General features: G+C 46.7%; 1 protein-coding gene across 3 annotated transcripts in view; it reads left to right on the forward strand.

Annotated features, from left to right (window-relative positions):
• TIAM2 (TIAM Rac1 associated GEF 2) overlaps positions 1-17,919 on the forward strand; it is a 340,543-nt gene that overhangs the window by 106,501 nt on the left and 216,123 nt on the right. For all 3 annotated transcript variants that reach the window (XM_078649180.1, XM_078649181.1, XM_078649182.1), the window contains exon 6: positions 2,357-2,581. In XM_078649180.1, coding sequence (XP_078505306.1) covers positions 2,357-2,581 — 225 coding nt within the window. The remainder of the gene's footprint in view (positions 1-2,356; positions 2,582-17,919) is intronic.

Consider the following 17,919-nt stretch of genomic DNA (forward strand, 5'->3'; position numbering starts at 1 on the left):
ACTGAGAACAGAATGAAAGAAAAATAGATGGTGTCGGAATGAAAAAGAAACGCTTGGCAAGGTCTACTTTTTTCCACAGGATTCTGCCATTTGGTCTTCTGAATTAGCCCAGGGAGTAGATTTGTTGGGCCTTAAGGAGAAGTATCAAGCTAAGTACACTTTCTGGCTCCGAGGCCAGCTGAGTGAGTGCAGCAGATGGTCCTTCACCGAGGGTCATAAAAGCCTTTGTTTTCCAAACCCTGTGATTTTATACAATATGTGGAATGCAGAAGAGAAAGCAAACCAAGCCCTTATTTTCTATTCTTCAGCCATACCCCAGCCAAAATAACCCTGTTGCTTTTTCAGACAAGCTGGGAGTGGTTGGGAGAAAAATAGTGCAGAGGGTGGGTTTTGAGGAGGAACGTTTAGCACAAGAAGCGAGATAGACACACCTTCATAGAGTGCTGATGAAAAAGAACAAAGTAGTTTCCTCCATGTGAGCTGTGGAAGGCTAGAAGTTAGCCAATCAAAGGGATTGGCATTTGGTAATGCTACAGGGGAGGAGCCAACTCAAGAATTGTAAGGCAATTCATTGAATAATAAGCAAGGAAATGAAAGTGATAATAAAACCAACCAATAGTAAGCAAAGAGCGACCTTCAAGCCAACAATGCTTTCACAATTTAGGTCTTTCGTAACCAGACAGGCTGGTATGCTCATAGGCGAGATCTAAAAATAAAGCAGGACTAGGTGACAAAGAATGTGTGTAGAAAACACACATTGTATTAAACTGCTTTGAAGCTAAACAACACATAACGAGATGAGGATATGAGCAGCACAATTCTGATGCAATAGTGTTGATTGCTGGATCTTGAGTGCTGGTAGATCTCATTCACCCTTAGTACCACAGATCTGAGCATCTACTCTGGGGTGGAATGTCTGCAAATCACAACAAATAGTGTGCTTTGTGGAAGAGGGATCTCTGCTGTGCCCAGGGCTTGGTCATTTTCAAGGGTAGAGTGCTGGAATAAATTTGATCTTGTGCTTTCGTTCCACCATCCCCATGTACATTGATTGATAAGGCAATGATGATAGAAAAGGGGTCAGTAACATCATGGTCTAAACATCCAAACATCTGTTGTGCAGGGATACGTTGTGCTTCTGGTCAGTGTGACTTGCTGTCTTGCGCACAGTGGTAAGGAATTAAGGCTTTAAATGAAGCACTTAGAGTAACATGAAGGCATAAAGACATCATTCTCAGTGATGGTGAAACCTGATGAAAGAGTGCAGCTCTTCAAGCAGCGCAACCTGTGACCAAGATGTTTGAGGTTGTAAGAGGACGTCCTCGGAGCGAGATACTTCTGGAAGAGCGCTGTTCTTCTTCCGTGCAAATCGCAGCTTGAGGGAGATCCGAAGGATCCCTAGTCCTAGGTAAACACCGCCTGCTCTAAAGCATAAGTAGAATGCCCAGAGGACATTAGTTTGGGAGACTGTGTCACAGATAAAGCCCTGAACACAGCAGGTGCCTGCTGGTCATCTCCTTTTTCTGCAGTTCCTGACCTTCAGGGATCAAATCAAGCCACATATTTATATTGGGCTAAAATTAACATTTACTTTTAAATAGTTTTAAAATGGTACCTAGGTTGGGTTCGAGGAGCAAAAAGGAAGCACGTCCATTCAGCACCACATAATGAAGATGTCCCTTGCTCGATGATTTCTGTAACAGTTATTGTGTTTTTTTAGCTCGTCTGCTGTGTTGAAGACCCTCTATGTCTAACCAGTAAGGTTCCTCATATTCTCCCTTTCCCTGGGTCTATTCAAGAATGTAGCTCAATAGCAAGCCCATGATGGGTTGAGAAGACCAAGATAAAAGTGATTTGTTCCGTCCTAAATACATTATATTCCTCTGTTCTTCTTATAATCCCCCTTCCATAGGGAGAATGAGATAACATTTGTTTTCATAAAAAAGACTAACACCAAGTGCACTCTTTGGCATGATGTAAGTTCTAGGGCCTGGGACGGCGGCACAAGATTCTTTTTCATTTTAGAAAGGGTTAAAGTCTCTTGGCACTCTAAAGTAGTCTATTTAGGATGTAACTCCTTATACTCAGTTACTGGGTAAACAGATTGTTTTTAGTCTAGAACAGGGTTCCCCAAAGTCGGTCCTGCAGGGCCGGATCCATGCCAGATATGTAAAATAACTATATCTAAATGGGGATATGCTAAAAAATCTGGCATGGGTATGGCCCTTCAGGACACGATCCTTGGCGAACCGTGGTCTAAAAGCAAGGGCTCAATGATGTTATTGTATTTCCGTTTGTGTTGTGAAGGGCTTTGCTGGTGTCTCACAGAGTTCTGATAGTTTGTTCTGCTCTGCAGGCCACCAGCCAGACAGATCTAGAAAACTGGGTGACAGCCATACACTCCGCATGCGCCTCCCTCTTTGCAAAGAAGCAGGGGAAAGAGGACACCATCAGACTCCTGAAAAGCCAAACCAGAAGTCTGGTGCAGAAAATCGATATGGACAGCAAAATGAAGAAGATGGCTGAACTGCAGCTCTCTATCGTGAGCGACCCCAAAAACAGGAAGGCCATAGAGAATCAGGTAAAAAAAACGGTTTTTCATGGACTTTTAGTTATTTTTTAATTCAAGTGAAATGACCATATTAAGGTATACATGTTTAATTATCAGAAAGAATCATTTTTATAATCAGTTATAACCTTTTCTGTTGAATATCCATATATTTTGGTGGAATCCTGCAGAAGTTATTTAGTCCTATTGTTTTCCTATTCATTCCTGTTAAACCTGGCAGGTTAATCTAGGGCAGAAACCCAAAAGGAGCAGGGAGTGCTTTATTGAAAAGTCATGTGCCAGTGCATACTTCAGAATCACTATGATTTATGCAATAAATAGTTCCTCCTGTATGTTTGTGTTTTAATTATTGTTTATGTGAACACACTTATTATTTGTTGAAAATGTACATTCCCAAGTCAGACAGATACAGATATAAAAAGCAGAAATTTCCATCTGCAGGGTTACTTCACCGTATGTCGCCGATTTCCTTCTTTTCAGGGATTCATCCCAGGGGTACACCAGGAAATCTAGGGCACTCATAGCTTTCCAGGAATATTTCAGTGTACAAAAACTACACCTACAGACACCGGTGGAAAATTCTGTATGCGATAATGAAAATAAAAAATGTGCATTAGTGAGTCAATTTGTTTTCTCTCCCTGTGAACGTCATCATCCTTGTAAAAAACACTGTTCCCTACAACCCAGTTAAATACGGGAATGCTTCCCATTTCCCAGTCATGTTAAGGCACTAACTCCTGCCTTTGATAGAAACAATTGTACTTTCAGAGTGGGAAACCACTTTCAAGAGGCATGTAAATGCCCTCAAACATACAAGTTTATGGGTGTTCACCTCCTTATGTGGGGAGTTGCACACAGAAAGCCATACACTTCCTCCTCCTTTTTTAAACCTTTGATGGCAGGAATTCTGGCAAACTAGCAGACTTTTTCACATTTGTAAATGCACCTCACATGTTTAAAATTCTACTTCCTCTAACTGTGTGAACCGGGCGTCAAATGTAATTTTCTAATGTGCAGTTTTTGCTTCCCTCGGTTCTCTAGGGCACATAAACATTTGTGAATTGGGCATTTGTGAAATCCACATGCTTTGATTTCCATTCTATTATTTCTATATGAGTGTGCCAATTATTGTTGCAAGCAGCAGGCAAACGAATTTTTCCTTAAGTCGCCTATTTTTCGTTAATCTTTTGTTGATTATTTTTGCTTTGTTTGTTACCTTTATCCCTTCCAGCAACAAGCATGTTGTGATATCTGCTGGTTGAGAGAGGGCTTGTTTTTTTGTGTGTTTTTTTTGTTGTTTTTTTAAACCTTTATTGTGCATAAAAAGTAACAAATACGGGCCCACAACCTCCAGGCCGGGCACGATACAGTAAGCACAAGAGCAAATAGGACAAATTTCCAGCAGCACCAGGATTTATAGCAACAATCATGAAATAACTCTGCAAACAAGTACGTGCCACCAGGAAACAGGAGCATTGAAGGTTAGTTTTAAAATTTTTAAAAAGAACATAAACAGTAAGGAGAGAGATCAAGGAGCACTGAGTCCGAAATATTACGTCACAACAGGAGGAAACAACAGCATAGTGTGGAAGCAACCACATAAGCGAGCATCAAAGACAACATGGCGGATCAAGATCAAATAACAAGAGCTTCAACTAGCAAGTACACGCCACGTAGCACGCCACCCTCTTCCACTGACCCGTCCCCCGGACCCAGAACAGAAATAGATAAAGAAAAGCGCAGAAAATAGATAAGGCCCATAGAAATGAACTGTGTGAAATGAAAACCCACCCCCCACCCTACAACAAAGCGGAGGCTATGGCCTACCCCCCCCGGCAGCGTGTCCGTCGCCCACTAAGGAACCCGAAATATAGAAAAAGAAAGAAAGAAACAGAAAAAGAATACCCTAATAACAGAGGAGGGCCAAATTCTAAAGCACCCAGACTCCCCGGCCAGCAAGTCTCTCCACCACCCATAACAACAGAATTAGAGCGACTATATAGAAAGAAAGCAGGGAGAGACATCAGAATCATTGTAGTACGCGTCGAGGAAGCGTCCCATCCCGGGCCCCCACCCGCCCATCAAGAACAATAAAGCGAACAGGATCACCCCTAACCCTGGCCAGATTTCAAGCGTCCACCCAAATACGACCCCGGATAGCACATCGCCCCAAAGAGAACAAAGGGGTAAAATGGCCGCCCTGTACAAGGAGAAGGGCCCTCTGCACAAATAGTACAAACCCAGTCACCAAGCGTGGCACAGATCCAGAATATCGCCGCACCAAAGTCCACCCAATCCAGCATAAAACAGTGACATAAACCCTCAGCATCGCCATCCTGATCAGCGTAGGAACATAGTGGCGTCTCCAGCCGAGCCGCAAACGAGGATAAGGGTCCATCAGCTGACCGTGAAAACCGAGACAGGATAGGAAACAATGTAGCTTCCACGAAATACGGTGGCGGCAGTCCTGCAAAGAATCCAGTCTCAGAGCGTTGCACCCGCTGAGAAGTACGCCGCAACAATGTCTCCATTGCAAGTCCAGGAGAAATTCGGTCGACATCATAAGGGGGCCCAGCTGGTGGGGCACTCCCCGATCCCAGAACGACCGCATCCAACTTCGCGCCGAGCGCACAGGAGCAATCACGCCATTCTGCCCTCAAATCGGCCAGCGCTGCAAGGATGGAGGCATGAGTGATGCAAGGCGGCCGAGCTAATGAATCGGCAGCGCGGAGTTCAGCGGGGTGTGCCAACCGCCACTGAGAGCCATGGGGGGCGACATCTCCAGGGGCAGAGACGGAGCCCAGTCGCGCTACTGAGGGGACGACCGCCATATTGTGCACCAAAACAGGGGCAACTACACACATGAGTGGGTCCCAGGATAGGCAGCTGGGGTGCAGGCACAGACGAAGTCCAGAACTCCCTTTAATAGCGTGCGACAAAGCATGTAGGTCCCGTCATGGAGACCCGACCCGGCGTGGAACAAAGGCGAGTCGCAGCGGCCATTTCCTCCTCTCCCCACACAAAACAGCGCAGCTCACCCCAACACCGCTATGAAGGGAGGAAGCGATGAAAACCATTGCCGGTCAAGCAGCTCCGCCACAGGAGGGATCGGTACGGGTACCGAACAAGCCATAAATCGTAGCAGGGGACACAGGCTCACCACCCGTCTGTGGGATCCGAGAAGCTCCGGCCGTCCCCAGCTGGGCACATCGACCCGGGGCACAGGTCCAGGGCTCGGCACCGGTCGTCGAGGAAATCCGCAATTACTATCAGTAATCGGGCCGGTAAGAGCACCGGAGAAACGCCACCAGCGACAGCGCACCTCCCTCGTCTTTTCGCGGCCACTGTGCCTCAGGATAGTAATCAGGATAAAGTTTTAGTGAAACAGGCTCGGGGAGCCGGGCGACTACACGTCCGTCACCGCCGCCATCTTGGCTCCTCCTGAGAGAGAGGGCTTGTTAATGAATATGATGCGATAGCAGTAGGTACACGTCTAGCTTACTACTACATTTGTATAATACTTTAGCTAGACAGGGGAGCAGCTAGAAAATTAAAATACTCCCCACTTTGAACCAAAATTCCAATGAACCCTAATGAGAGAAACAGTACGCCCGACACTTTCTACATTAGTTCTCTTCACCTGTACATCGTCCAATCTATCCATTCATACTCCCACCATTCCATCCATCCATTCTTTGATCCATTACCCCATTCCTTCATTACTTCAACAATCCATTGACATTCCTTCCATCCATTGGTGCACTAATTCATCCATCCTTTCATTCATCAATCCATCCTTTCAACTGTCTATCCATCCATCCTTTTATCATTCCATCGATGTAATGACCATTCCCTTCACACATCGATCCTCCATCCCTTCACTCTTCTATCCGTTTATGCTAACTTTTCATTCAGCCTTCCATCCACCCATTCATCCGTTCACCCTTCCTTCCAAACTTTTGTTAATTGACCCTTTTACCCATCTATCCAAACTAATCCTTCGAAACATTCATACTTGCACCCTTATTTGTTGTTTTCCCATTTCCTTCCTTGAACTTCTCCATTTAACTTTCCTTCCTTCTTTTCATAATTCATTCTTTGTTTCCGCTATTCTTTTCACCTTTCCTCCTTACTAATTTCTAGCTACCATATTTCTTTCTTTTCTCAAACTATTTTTTTCAAACTTACCTTACCCCCCTTCCTCAAGCTCTTTAAGCAGCTCTTGAACTTCACCTCTCATCCCTGCTCTTACCCACACCGTTTTATGAGCCTATGTCTTCAGGCCTGCAGAGATAAAAGGCAAAATATAAAATGAATCAGTATTTAGTAGGACCCCGATTACAAGGCCATAGAGTTCAGTGGCTACCCCCACCTAAGCTGCCAAAGCGGGGGTACCCTACGCCACTGAAGCTAGGTCAGTATCACTCTAAGATAATATTTTATCCACTTCATTGGCCTCTAGCTATATTGTTAGGTGAGTATATATTTACTAGTCTTAACTCCACCCACATTCATATTTGAGGTGAAAATATAATTGGAATTAGAAACATTTTACCTATCTACCTTTAAATATGGATGTACGACGTTACGACGCATACCATAACAACGCGTGCTTTAACAACGCGTCCCTTACAACGCAAGTCGTTACCACGACTTGCGTTAGGGGCGCGGATTGAGAATAATTTACTATTCTAACACCAGTCCCCGTGGACACTAGGGAAGGTGTTGGAATAGTAAATATACTATTCTTAATCCTCTAGCGCCCTCCAGCGCAAGTCGTGGTTACGACTTGCGTTGTAACGGACGCGTTGTGAAAGCCTTGCGGAGTAAAATCTGCGTTGTAAAGGATGTTCCCCTTAAATATAGTATCTGGTTAATGCAGTGGATGTGAAATTACTGTGAAATTACTGCCATGCAATATATTTTATGCAATGTAATATGGTGTTGTCTTTCTCTGTAGACTGAATGCAGGTACACAACCTGACTTCTCAGCATGTTATGGTCCATTATGAAGTTGCTGAAATCATCAGAGATCACCATATTAACCCTTTCTGTCAGTGGCGGCTGCTCTTGGGCAGTAGTGGTGGAGCGAGGATAGGAGGGGGGTTAATAAAAAAAAGAAAATATTACTTACTTGCCGGCTGGCCGCCTCCTCTCCTCTGTCCTCTTCTCTTCCTGGCAACCCAGAAGCACACAGGCTCCCGGACTTCCCTAACCAACTACAACGCTGCTGTCACAAGCATCACAGCAGTGTCGTGATTGGTCTGAGGGGCCTCGTTCAGCGCTCAGACAGGCAGTGGGAGCCTGTGCATGTTCTTCACCCAAACTGTGCTATACAGCCAGGAGAAGAACATGCCAAGTGCCCAAGACTGTTTGGCCGGTCCAAGACAGACAGCCAAACCGTTATGCGCACTTATGTGCACCAACCACTCCTTCCCCTACTGGCTGTGACGACAGCCGAGCCATGCTCAGCTCCAAAACTGGTTTCAGCATGGAAAAATAAAATGATAATAACATTTTGTTGTTATCATTTGATTTTCCTCTTTGTACCGCCATTGCTGTCCCCCTCTTTGTACCGCTATAGCTGTCCCCCTCTGTGTACCAAAATAGCTGTCCCCTCTGTGTACCAACATAGCTGTCCCCCTCTTTGTACCGCCATAGCTGTCCCCCTCTTTGTACCAACATAGCTGTCCCCCTCTTTGTACCAACATAGCTGTCCCCTCTGTGTACCAACATAGCTGTCCCCCTCTGTGTACCAACACAGCTGTCCCCCTCTGTGTATTAACACAGCTGTCCCCTTCTGTGTACCAACATAACTGTCCCCCTCTTTGTACCGCCATAGCTGTCCCACTCTGTGTCCCAGCATAGCTGTCCCCCTCTGTGTACCAACATAGCTGTCCCCCTCTGTGTACCAACATAGCTGTCCCCCTCTTTGTACCGCCATAGCTATCCCCCTCTGTGTACCAACACAGCTGTCCCCCTCTGTGTACCAACATAGCTGTCCCCCTCTGTGTACCAAAATAGCTGTCCCCTCTGTGTACCAACATAGCTGTCCCCCTCTTTGTACCGCCATAGCTGTCCCCCTCTTTGTACCAACATAGCTGTCCCCCTCTTTGTACCAACATAGCTGTCCCCCTCTTTGTACCAACATAGCTGTCCCCTCTGTGTACCAACATAGCTGTCCCCCTCTGTGTACCAACACAGCTGTCCCCCTCTGTGTACCAACACAGCTGTCCCCATCTGTGTACCAACATAGCTGTCCCTCACTGTGTACCAACATAGCTGTCCAACTCTGTGTCCCAGCATAGCTGTCCCCCTCTGTGTACCAACATAGCTGTCCCCCTCTGTGTACCAACATAGCTGTCCCCATCTTTGTACCGCCATAGCTATCCCCCTCTGTGTACCAACACAGCTGTCCCCCTCTGTGTACCAACATAGCTGTCCCTCACTGTGTACCAACATAGCTGTCCCACTCTGTCTCCCAGCATAGCTGCCCCTCGCTGTACACCAACATAATTGTCCCCCTCTGTGGACTAACATAGCTGTCCCCTTTGTGTCCCAGCATAGCTGTCCCCCTCTGTGTACCAACATACCTGTCCCCCTCTGTGTACCGACATAGCTGTCCCCCTCTGTGTACCAACATAGCTGTCCCCCTCTGTGTACCAACACAGCTGTCCCCGTCTGTGTACCAACATAGCTGTCCCACTCTGTTTCCCAGCATAGCTGTCCCTCAATGTCCACCAACATAGTTGTCCCCCTCTGTGGACTAACATAGCTGTCCCCTCTGTGCCCCAGCATAGCTGTTCCTCACTGTGTACCAACATAGCTGTCCCATCTGTGTCCCAGCATAGCTGTCCCTCACTGTGTACCAACATAGCTGTCCCCCTCTGTGTCCCAGCATAGCTGTCCCTCACTGCGTACCAACATAGCTGTCCCCCTCTGTGTCCCAGCATAGCTGTCCCTCACTGTGTACCAACATAGCTGTCCCCCTCTGTGTACCAACATAGCTGTCCCCCTCTTTGTACAGCCATAGCTGTCCCCCTCTGTGTACCAACACAGCTGTCCCCCTCTGTGTACCAACATAGCTGTCCCCCTCTGTGTACCAACATCCCTCTGTGTACCAACATAGCTGTCCCCCTCTGTGTACTAACATAGCTCTCCCCCTCTGTGTACCAACATAGCTGTCCCCCTCGTTGTACCGCAATAGCTGTCCCTCTCTGTGTACCAGCACAGCTGTCCCCCTCTGTGTACCAACATAGCTGTCTCCCTCTGTGTGCCAACATAGCTTTCCCCCTCTGTGTACCAATATAGCTGTCCCCCTCTTTGTACCAACAGAGCTGTCCCTCTCTCTGTACCAACACAGCTTTCCCCCTCTGTGTACCAACATAGCTGTCCCCCTCTGTGTACTAACATAGCTCTCCCCCCTCTTTGAACCGCCATAGCCGTCCCCCTCTGTGTACCAAAATAGCTGTCCCCTCTGTGTACCAACATAGCTGTCCCCCTCTTTGTACAGCCATAGCTGTCCCCCTCTTTGTACCAACATAGCTGTCCCCCTCTTTGTACCAACATAGCTGTCCCCTCTGTGTACCAACATAGCTGTCCCCCTCTTTGTACCGCCATAGCTGTCCCCCTCTGTGTACCAACACTTCTGTCCCCCTCTGTGTATTAACACAGCTGTCCCCTTCTGTGTACCAACATAACTGTCCCCCTCTTTGTACCGCCATAGCTGTCCCCCTCTGTGTACCAACATAGCTGTCCCCCTTTTTGTACCGCCATAGCTGTCCCCCTGTGTGTACCAACATAGCTGTCCCCCTCTTTGTACCGCCATAGCTGTCCCCCTCTGTGTACCAACACAGCCGTCCCCCTCTTTGTACCATCATAGATGTCCCCCTTTGTGTACCAACACAGCTGTCCGCCTCTGTGTACCAACATAGCTGTTCCTCACTGTGTACCAACATAGCTGTCCAACTCTGTATCCCAGCACAGCTGTCCCTCACTGTACACCAACATAGTTGTCCCCCTCTGTGGACTAACATAGCTGTCCCCTTTGTGTCCCAGCATAGCTATCCCCCTCTGTGTACCAACATAGCTGTCCCTCGCTTTGTACCACCATAGCTGTCCCCCTCTGTTTACCAACACAGCTGTCCCCCTCTGTGTACTAACACAGCTGTCCCCCTCTGTGTACCAACATAGCTGTCCCCTTTGTGTCCCAGCATAGCTGTCCCATCTGTGTACCAACATAGCTGTCCCCCTCTGTGTACCAACATAGCTGTCCCCCTCTTTATACCGCCATAGCTACCCCCTCTGTGTACCAACACAGCTGTCCCCATCTGTGTACCAACATAGCTGTCCCTCACTGTGTACCAACATAGCTGTCCCACTCTGTGTCCCAGCATAGCTGTCCCCCTCTATGTACCAACATAGCTGTCCCCCTCTGTGTACCAACATAGCTGTCCCCCTCTTTGTACCGCCATAGCTATCCCCCTCTGTGTACCAACACAGCTGTCCCCCTCTGTGTACCAACATAGCTGTCCCTCACTGTGTACCAACATAGCTGTCCCCCTCTGTGTACCGACATAGCTGTCCCCCTCTATGTACCAACATAGCTGTCCCCCTCTGTGTACCAACACAGCTGTCCCCGTCTGTGTACCAACATAGCTGTCCCACTCTGTTTCCCAGCATAGCTGTCCCTCAATGTCCACCAACATAGTTGTCCCCCTCTATGGACTAACATAGCTGTCCCCTCTGTGCCCCAGCATAGCTGTTCCTCACTGTGTACCAACATAGCTGTCCCATCTGTGTCCCAGCATAGCTGTCCCTCACTGTGTACCAACATAGCTGTCCCCCTCTGTGTCCCAGCATAGCTGTCCCTCACTGCGTACCAACATAGCTGTCCCCCTCTGTGTCCCAGCATAGCTGTCCCTCACTGTGTACCAACATAGCTGTCCCCCTCTGTGTACCAACATAGCTGTCCCCCTCTTTGTACAGCCATAGCTGTCCCCCTATGTGTACCAACATAGCTTTCCCCCTCTGTGTACCTACAAAGGTGTCCCTCTTTGTGAACCAACATAGCTGCCCCCTCTGTGTACCAACATAGCTGTCCCCCTCTGTGTACCAACATAGCTGTCCCCCTCTGTGTACCAACATCCCTCTGTGTACCAACATAGCTGTCCCCCTCTGTGTACTAACATAGCTCTCCCCCTCTGTGTACCAACATAGCTGTCCCCCTCTTTGTACCGCAATAGCTATCCCTCTCTGTGTACCAGCACAGCTGTCCCCCTCTGTGTACCAACATAGCTGTCTCCCTCTGTGTGCCAACATAGCTTTCCCCCTCTGTGTACCAATATAGCTGTCCCCCTCTTTGTACAAACAGAGCTGTCCCTCTCTCTGTACCAACACAGCTTCCCCCCTCTGTTTACCAACATAGCTGTCCCCCTCTGTGTACTAACATAGCTCTCCCCCTCTGTGTACCAACATAGCTGTCCCCCTCTTTGTACCGCAATAGCTGTCCCTCTCTGTGTACCAGCACAGCTGTCCCCCTCTGTGTACCAACATAGCTGTCTCCCTCTGTGTGCCAACATAGCTTTCCCTCTCTGTGTACCAATATAGCTGTCCCCCTCTTTGTACCAACAGAGCTGTCCCTCTCTCTGTACCAACACAGCTTTCCCCCTCTGTGTACCAACACAGCTGTCCCCCTCTGTGTACCAACACAGCTGTCCCCCTCTGTGTACCAACATAGCTGTCCCCCTCTGTGTACCAACATAGCAGTCCCACTCTGTGTACCAACACAGCTGTCCCCCTCTTTGTACCAACAGAGCTGTCCCTCTCTCTGTACCAACACAGCTTTCCCCCTCTGTGTACCAACACAGCTGTCCCCCTCTGTGTACCAACACAGCTGTCCCCCTCTGTGTACCAACATAGCTGTCCCCCTCTGTGTACCAACATAGCAGTCCCACTCTGTGTACCAACACAGCTGTCCCCCTCTGTGTACCAACATAGCTGTCCCCCTCTTTGTACCGCCATAGCCATCCATCAGCATAGCTGCCCCTGTCTTGAGTACATCTTCATCTGTACTTTAAGCAGGGTGAAAAGGGCAGTCTCTGGAACAGGTATGATTTCTCCGGGCTCTCTTAAGCGCTTATTGATTGGTGCAAGAAATGGCAAATTATAAGAGTTTTAAAAGGCCACTCTTCTTGGACCCAATAGACACGCTCTTCAATATTTACAATCTTATTCTAAATAGCGTCTGAACCTCACCGTCTGGTCATGAATATTCACTTTTTAGGGACAAGGTTGATTAGTTTGGCCTTTCAGAATGTTTCCCACTAGAAGGAAAGCTAAATAGTGTGTTCCATTTCAAATGCCCCTTCGTTTGCAAATATAAGAAACAACTGACCATTAATGGCACACCTTAGGCTTATGTTTTGTATTGGTTCTGTTTGATGCACCAAATGCCAGTGCATTAGTTGTAAAAAGTAGCCTGGGAAAGCCCTAATTAATGTAGAACTTTCCTCAAAAATTAAAAAACGAATCGTGCCTTACCCTGCATTGCCTTTGCATGTAATTGTTTGTAATTCTTATGAGACATTTACCGTACAAGAGGCTTTGCCCGTCTCAAAAGCCTCCACCAGGAAGGAATTTTAGTGGCGAGTGAATGCCAAATTTGTAGCCAGCCCCTTACATCCATACCCTACGAGAATAGGGGACAAGCTCAGCGTCATTTCCATTGTGTAGCATTCTAACTTTCAGGTTAAGAGAATTCTGTAAATAGATACCCCCCCCCCTCCCCCAAAATTAGCAACGACCCAAAGGCTCTTTAGGAGAAGGGGCGAGTTTATCTGATTCATTAAGACCATTTTTAAGTACACTCCAACATAAGGGTTATGGTTGTTGTATAGAAACAAAATACCATATGTTCTCATATAACACTCACATAGATTTAAAAAAAAAACAAATAAGATAACGTTTCTATATTTTGTAATGAAGATCCCCTTTGAATTCTAAAATGAACAATTCAGGAAATTACATTTAACTCTCTAAATACGTTTCTATATGCAAAGATGGTTTGTTATTTACAACCCACAGCCTTCTCGGATCACTCGTTCATGCTTTTGTGCTGGAAGGAGAATGGACAGGTTGACTGACCTGATGGATAAAGGACAATTGTGAGCCGCGCATTGATCTTTAAGTAATCATTGCCCAGATCAGTCCTTAGCTGCTGCGGGTATCACTAAAGACTGTCAACCTTTGTTATACTGTGTCAAAAGGAGTGCCCTTTGCGTAAAATATTCATTTAACTTCATTACCCAGTCCAGCTGGACAGGAGGCAAGCAGATTACATGTGTCGGCTGTGATTAAGTGATAGGGCACTAACAAGGGAGCTGCAGTATCGACTAATTAGATTGTCAGAGGACTGAGCTATGCCGCGCCCTAATATGGCTAATTGGTCATTTGAAAAACCTGCTCTTGTTGATTGAAATTAAAGAGCTGCCACTGGCTTGTCCATCAGTTTATCTTGGCTAATCTCTCATGGTTGAAATTTGTGATTCGGCTCTTCGACGCCAGAGCAGGAGATGTGGCCTTCAGCAGCATCATGTCGCTCGCGTGCAGTTATTCTGTGCATAACTGGTCCTGAGTTGTTGATGCTAATTTGTTGGAGAGGCTGAGCATTGTTCATATGCTTGTGGTGATAAAGAAATTTCTGATTGGCTGCCAGTTTGACCTTTATCTGTCTATTATGATTCTGTGGCCCTTTGCTACACATGGGAACCCCTAAGCCAATGTTTGGCCTTGCTTGTAGTCAAGTCTTCCATAAAACACAGCAGTAGGGCAATCTCTAATTTAGTGGTGAGTAAACAGCTAGTTGCCGCTCTGGTTGACTTTTTGTCATTGGAGTCATCGTGACGACCTTTGTTTCACTGTATCCATCGGCCCAGGACTACGGCATCGGCCACAACCTTTTCTCCAGTACCTATCTATTTATTCTGCAACGGCGCTGTAGTATGGCTCTTTTAGATGCACTTAAGGGCAGGAACACTAATACGGATTTTCCATAGTCTAATCCTTTGGGTGGGTCTTAAATATCATTGTCACCTGTGGATCTGCAGATTTCTTCTGTTCGTAATTGGAGCGAGTGCAGTGTGAAATGGACAATCCGTAGTGAGTTGGAATCGCATTTGAAGTCTTTTTTTTGTGTTTATTTGGTATTAGCCTGAATCTTCTATAAGTCTAACCCTATAGATCGTGTGCAGACAGATTTATCAAAAGTTTAAAGGATTACTGCGTGCAACCGACACGGCGAGAAGAACAGCTGGTCCAGGTTTGGGCCCTCAATTGTCTCCAGGCCTCGCTGTTTGTGATGGCAGCAGGGGACGAGCCCCAGGAGCCACTGGCCATATGCAGCACTAATGTTGTTATTTTAGTGGCCACTGCATGATTAACGGCAGCAGTGGCATTTTATTAACAGACATCCTTAGTATTGAGAGATCCTGCGATAAATTAATCTGATTTGTGCAAATTCAGACAAATTATTTTGAGAGCAAATTTCTGCATTCAACAAATACAAATGTGGTTGGCTAATTAAGGTATGTTTGTGTGCCAACTCTTCGCTCTTTATTTATATTATTTTTCTTTTATTCGTTCCTTATTTTGTTTTCTTCTATTGGGTATTTCATGTTTCCTTTTGTTCTTTCTCTGTTGCCTTTTCTCCCTTCTCTTTCCTTTCTTTCTTTTCCTGCCTTTCAATCTTTCTTTCTCCACACTTACTGCCCCCTTTTACATTATTTCCTCCTTTTTTGTCTTTCTTTTCTTCATGTTAGATCCTAAGTTACTTTCTCCATTTGATCAAATGTGTTTGATTAACAAAGACCAAAAAATTAAGGCACTGTTACACAAATTCCAGCTTAGGTCAAGAAACGTGGAAATGCAAAATGTAATTTGTGCCTTGATTTTACTGCCTCCAGTACAACTATCCGTCCCAGCAAGCAGTTGCTTACTGGATAAGTTGTTGCTGACGAGATATGAAATTAGAAGGCAAAGGATGGCAGTCTGGTGTTAATTTTCTATCCGGTTTTCAATTCGTGAAAGCATATTATTAGGAATGGAATAAAATGGGAAAGACAGCGTAGGCCAGACGAGGCATCGGATTGCAAAGAATACACAGACATAATATGTTTTCATGCACATGCATTTGTGGTGCCGTGGCCCTATACGGTGACAGAGGACAATACAATCAGACGATGGTTGTGGGACTCGGATTGTGCATACATGTTCCCAGTGTGTTGTCTCGTGATGATGTGCTCATAATCACCATATGGGCATACACAAATTGGGGATGGGTAAAACAGTACATTCATGCCAAACTTAGTATTGGTTGCTATGCAACCATAAGTGACCACCAGGGCCATATGTTGTCCATATACCTAAAGTCAATTTATTACCACATAATGTCCTTTAGCCGTTGGGAAGGCTGATGCCAGGGTCTCTGTGAATACCTTATTCTTTCTCTTTTTAACAACTCTGCAAGAATCTGGGCATCACTAGGATCTACCCAAAATGTAGAGAAAAGCAGGTTGTCCAAGCCATATTTGACTAAATTGAAATAATAGGGCTATCTGGGTCACAAGCTTCACAATAGACTTGCGCTCGCGTCAGGAAGAACGAAGAGCTGCTCTCTGCATTTTGGGTAGACAGCCGCGGCCGCACCATTAGAGCAGAGGAGAGCCGCCCCCGCCACCACCAGCAAATAAAACGATAATAAAACTGGTTTTAAACCAGTTTAATTATTGTTTTAGTTTTAATCCCTTGTATCAGCCCCCAAGACTCTGACAAGTCTTGGGGGCTGGTCCAGATGATGACACCTCTGGTGGGGAAGTGGTGGGCACTCCCTTCACTGCGCATGAGGTGTTTGGCCAGCCATCTGAGGCCAGCCAAACCCTCATGCGCAGTGAAGCTCTCTCCAGCCCCAGCTGCATTGCTGGGGCTGGAAAGAGCAGACAGAGGCTCCCAGTCTGCCTGGGAGCGCAAGTTATCGGCTCTAATGCCAATCCCGACGCTCCTTTCATGCAGCGTCAGGATTGGACACATTGCAGTCTGGGAGCCTGTGCCCAGAATCAGGAAGACCGTGATGCGTCGGGAGATGGTGGCAGTGTTAAGGTAAGTATTGTTTTTTCTCCTGATCCCCTCCTTACCTCCCTCCTCTGGCCCGCCTCACCTCTTTGGCTGGGGACAGGCCACTACTGTGGGTAGATCTTATTGAGGCTCAGATTGTAGTTGTTCTCTACTTTTTGGGTAACCCTTAATGACCCTTTCAAGATTCAGTCGCTTACCGGCCTCTACTCGAATGATTTAGGAGAATGTATCTATAGTTTTTGTACTGATGACATCACAACTTACTTTAAGTCTTCACCAAATGGGCCGCAACGTGAGCCCTGTTATGATTTATATCCTTTGATTTTTAATTTCTTGAAACTAGTGACACTCTACAGTATTATGGGCCATTGCAAATGTATCCAATCAAATTGTATGGTACTTGTATAACGCAGCTTATCACCTTTAAGGGTATCCAGGTACTGGGCTGCAGAGTAAAGTCAAAAAGCTAGGCTGTGGTGGTTGGGGGTGCTGCAGGGTAGTCCAGTGATGGTGAAGTGGACGATGAGTTATTGAAACAGGTGAATTCCATAGAGTGGCTGCATCTGACTCTTTTGCTGGACGTGAAGATAGGGTCTAGCGTGTGTCCTGCTCTGTGCATAAGGTCTGAGACCAGCTGCGCGAGGACAATGTTGTCCATTCTTTCCGGGAGGTCAGTGAAGTTGGTGTCTGTGGGGGTCATCCAGGTAGGAAATTGAGGTCTCCCAGGAAGATGTAGTGTTGGGATTCGATTGCAAGCGGGTGATGAATTCTGTATCTGAGGCTGGTTCAAGGTCCTGGGAGTCTCTATGTGAGGGTGTCCTTGATGGTGGTATTGTCATCTGTGTGGAGTTGGAAGTTGAGGGGTTCCATGATTTTCTGTGGTTTTGTCTTCTGTGGTGGTGCAGATATTGATTTCTTGTTTATGCTGGCGATGCCTCTTCTGTGTCTGTTGGTGCAGTCCCAGTTTATCATCTTGTAGCCAGTTGGTGTGGCGGTGTCGATGTCGATGTCAGTGGCCAATGCGGGGGTGAGACAGGTCTCTGTGATGAATGTCATTTTGGGGGCGAGGGTGGAAACGGTGTCCCAGACTTCGGTGGCATGTTTGCAGAGTGATCTGGCATTGATCAGGAGGCAACGGAGTGGTTCTGTGGAAGTGGCAGCCGGCGGGGAGGGTGTGATGCAGGTTTTGGCGGTGGCGGTCGGTACAGGTATGGAGGTGA

This window comes from Lissotriton helveticus, chromosome 6, assembly GCF_964261635.1.
Source record: "Lissotriton helveticus chromosome 6, aLisHel1.1, whole genome shotgun sequence".
Lineage (NCBI taxonomy): Eukaryota > Metazoa > Chordata > Amphibia > Caudata > Salamandridae > Lissotriton > Lissotriton helveticus.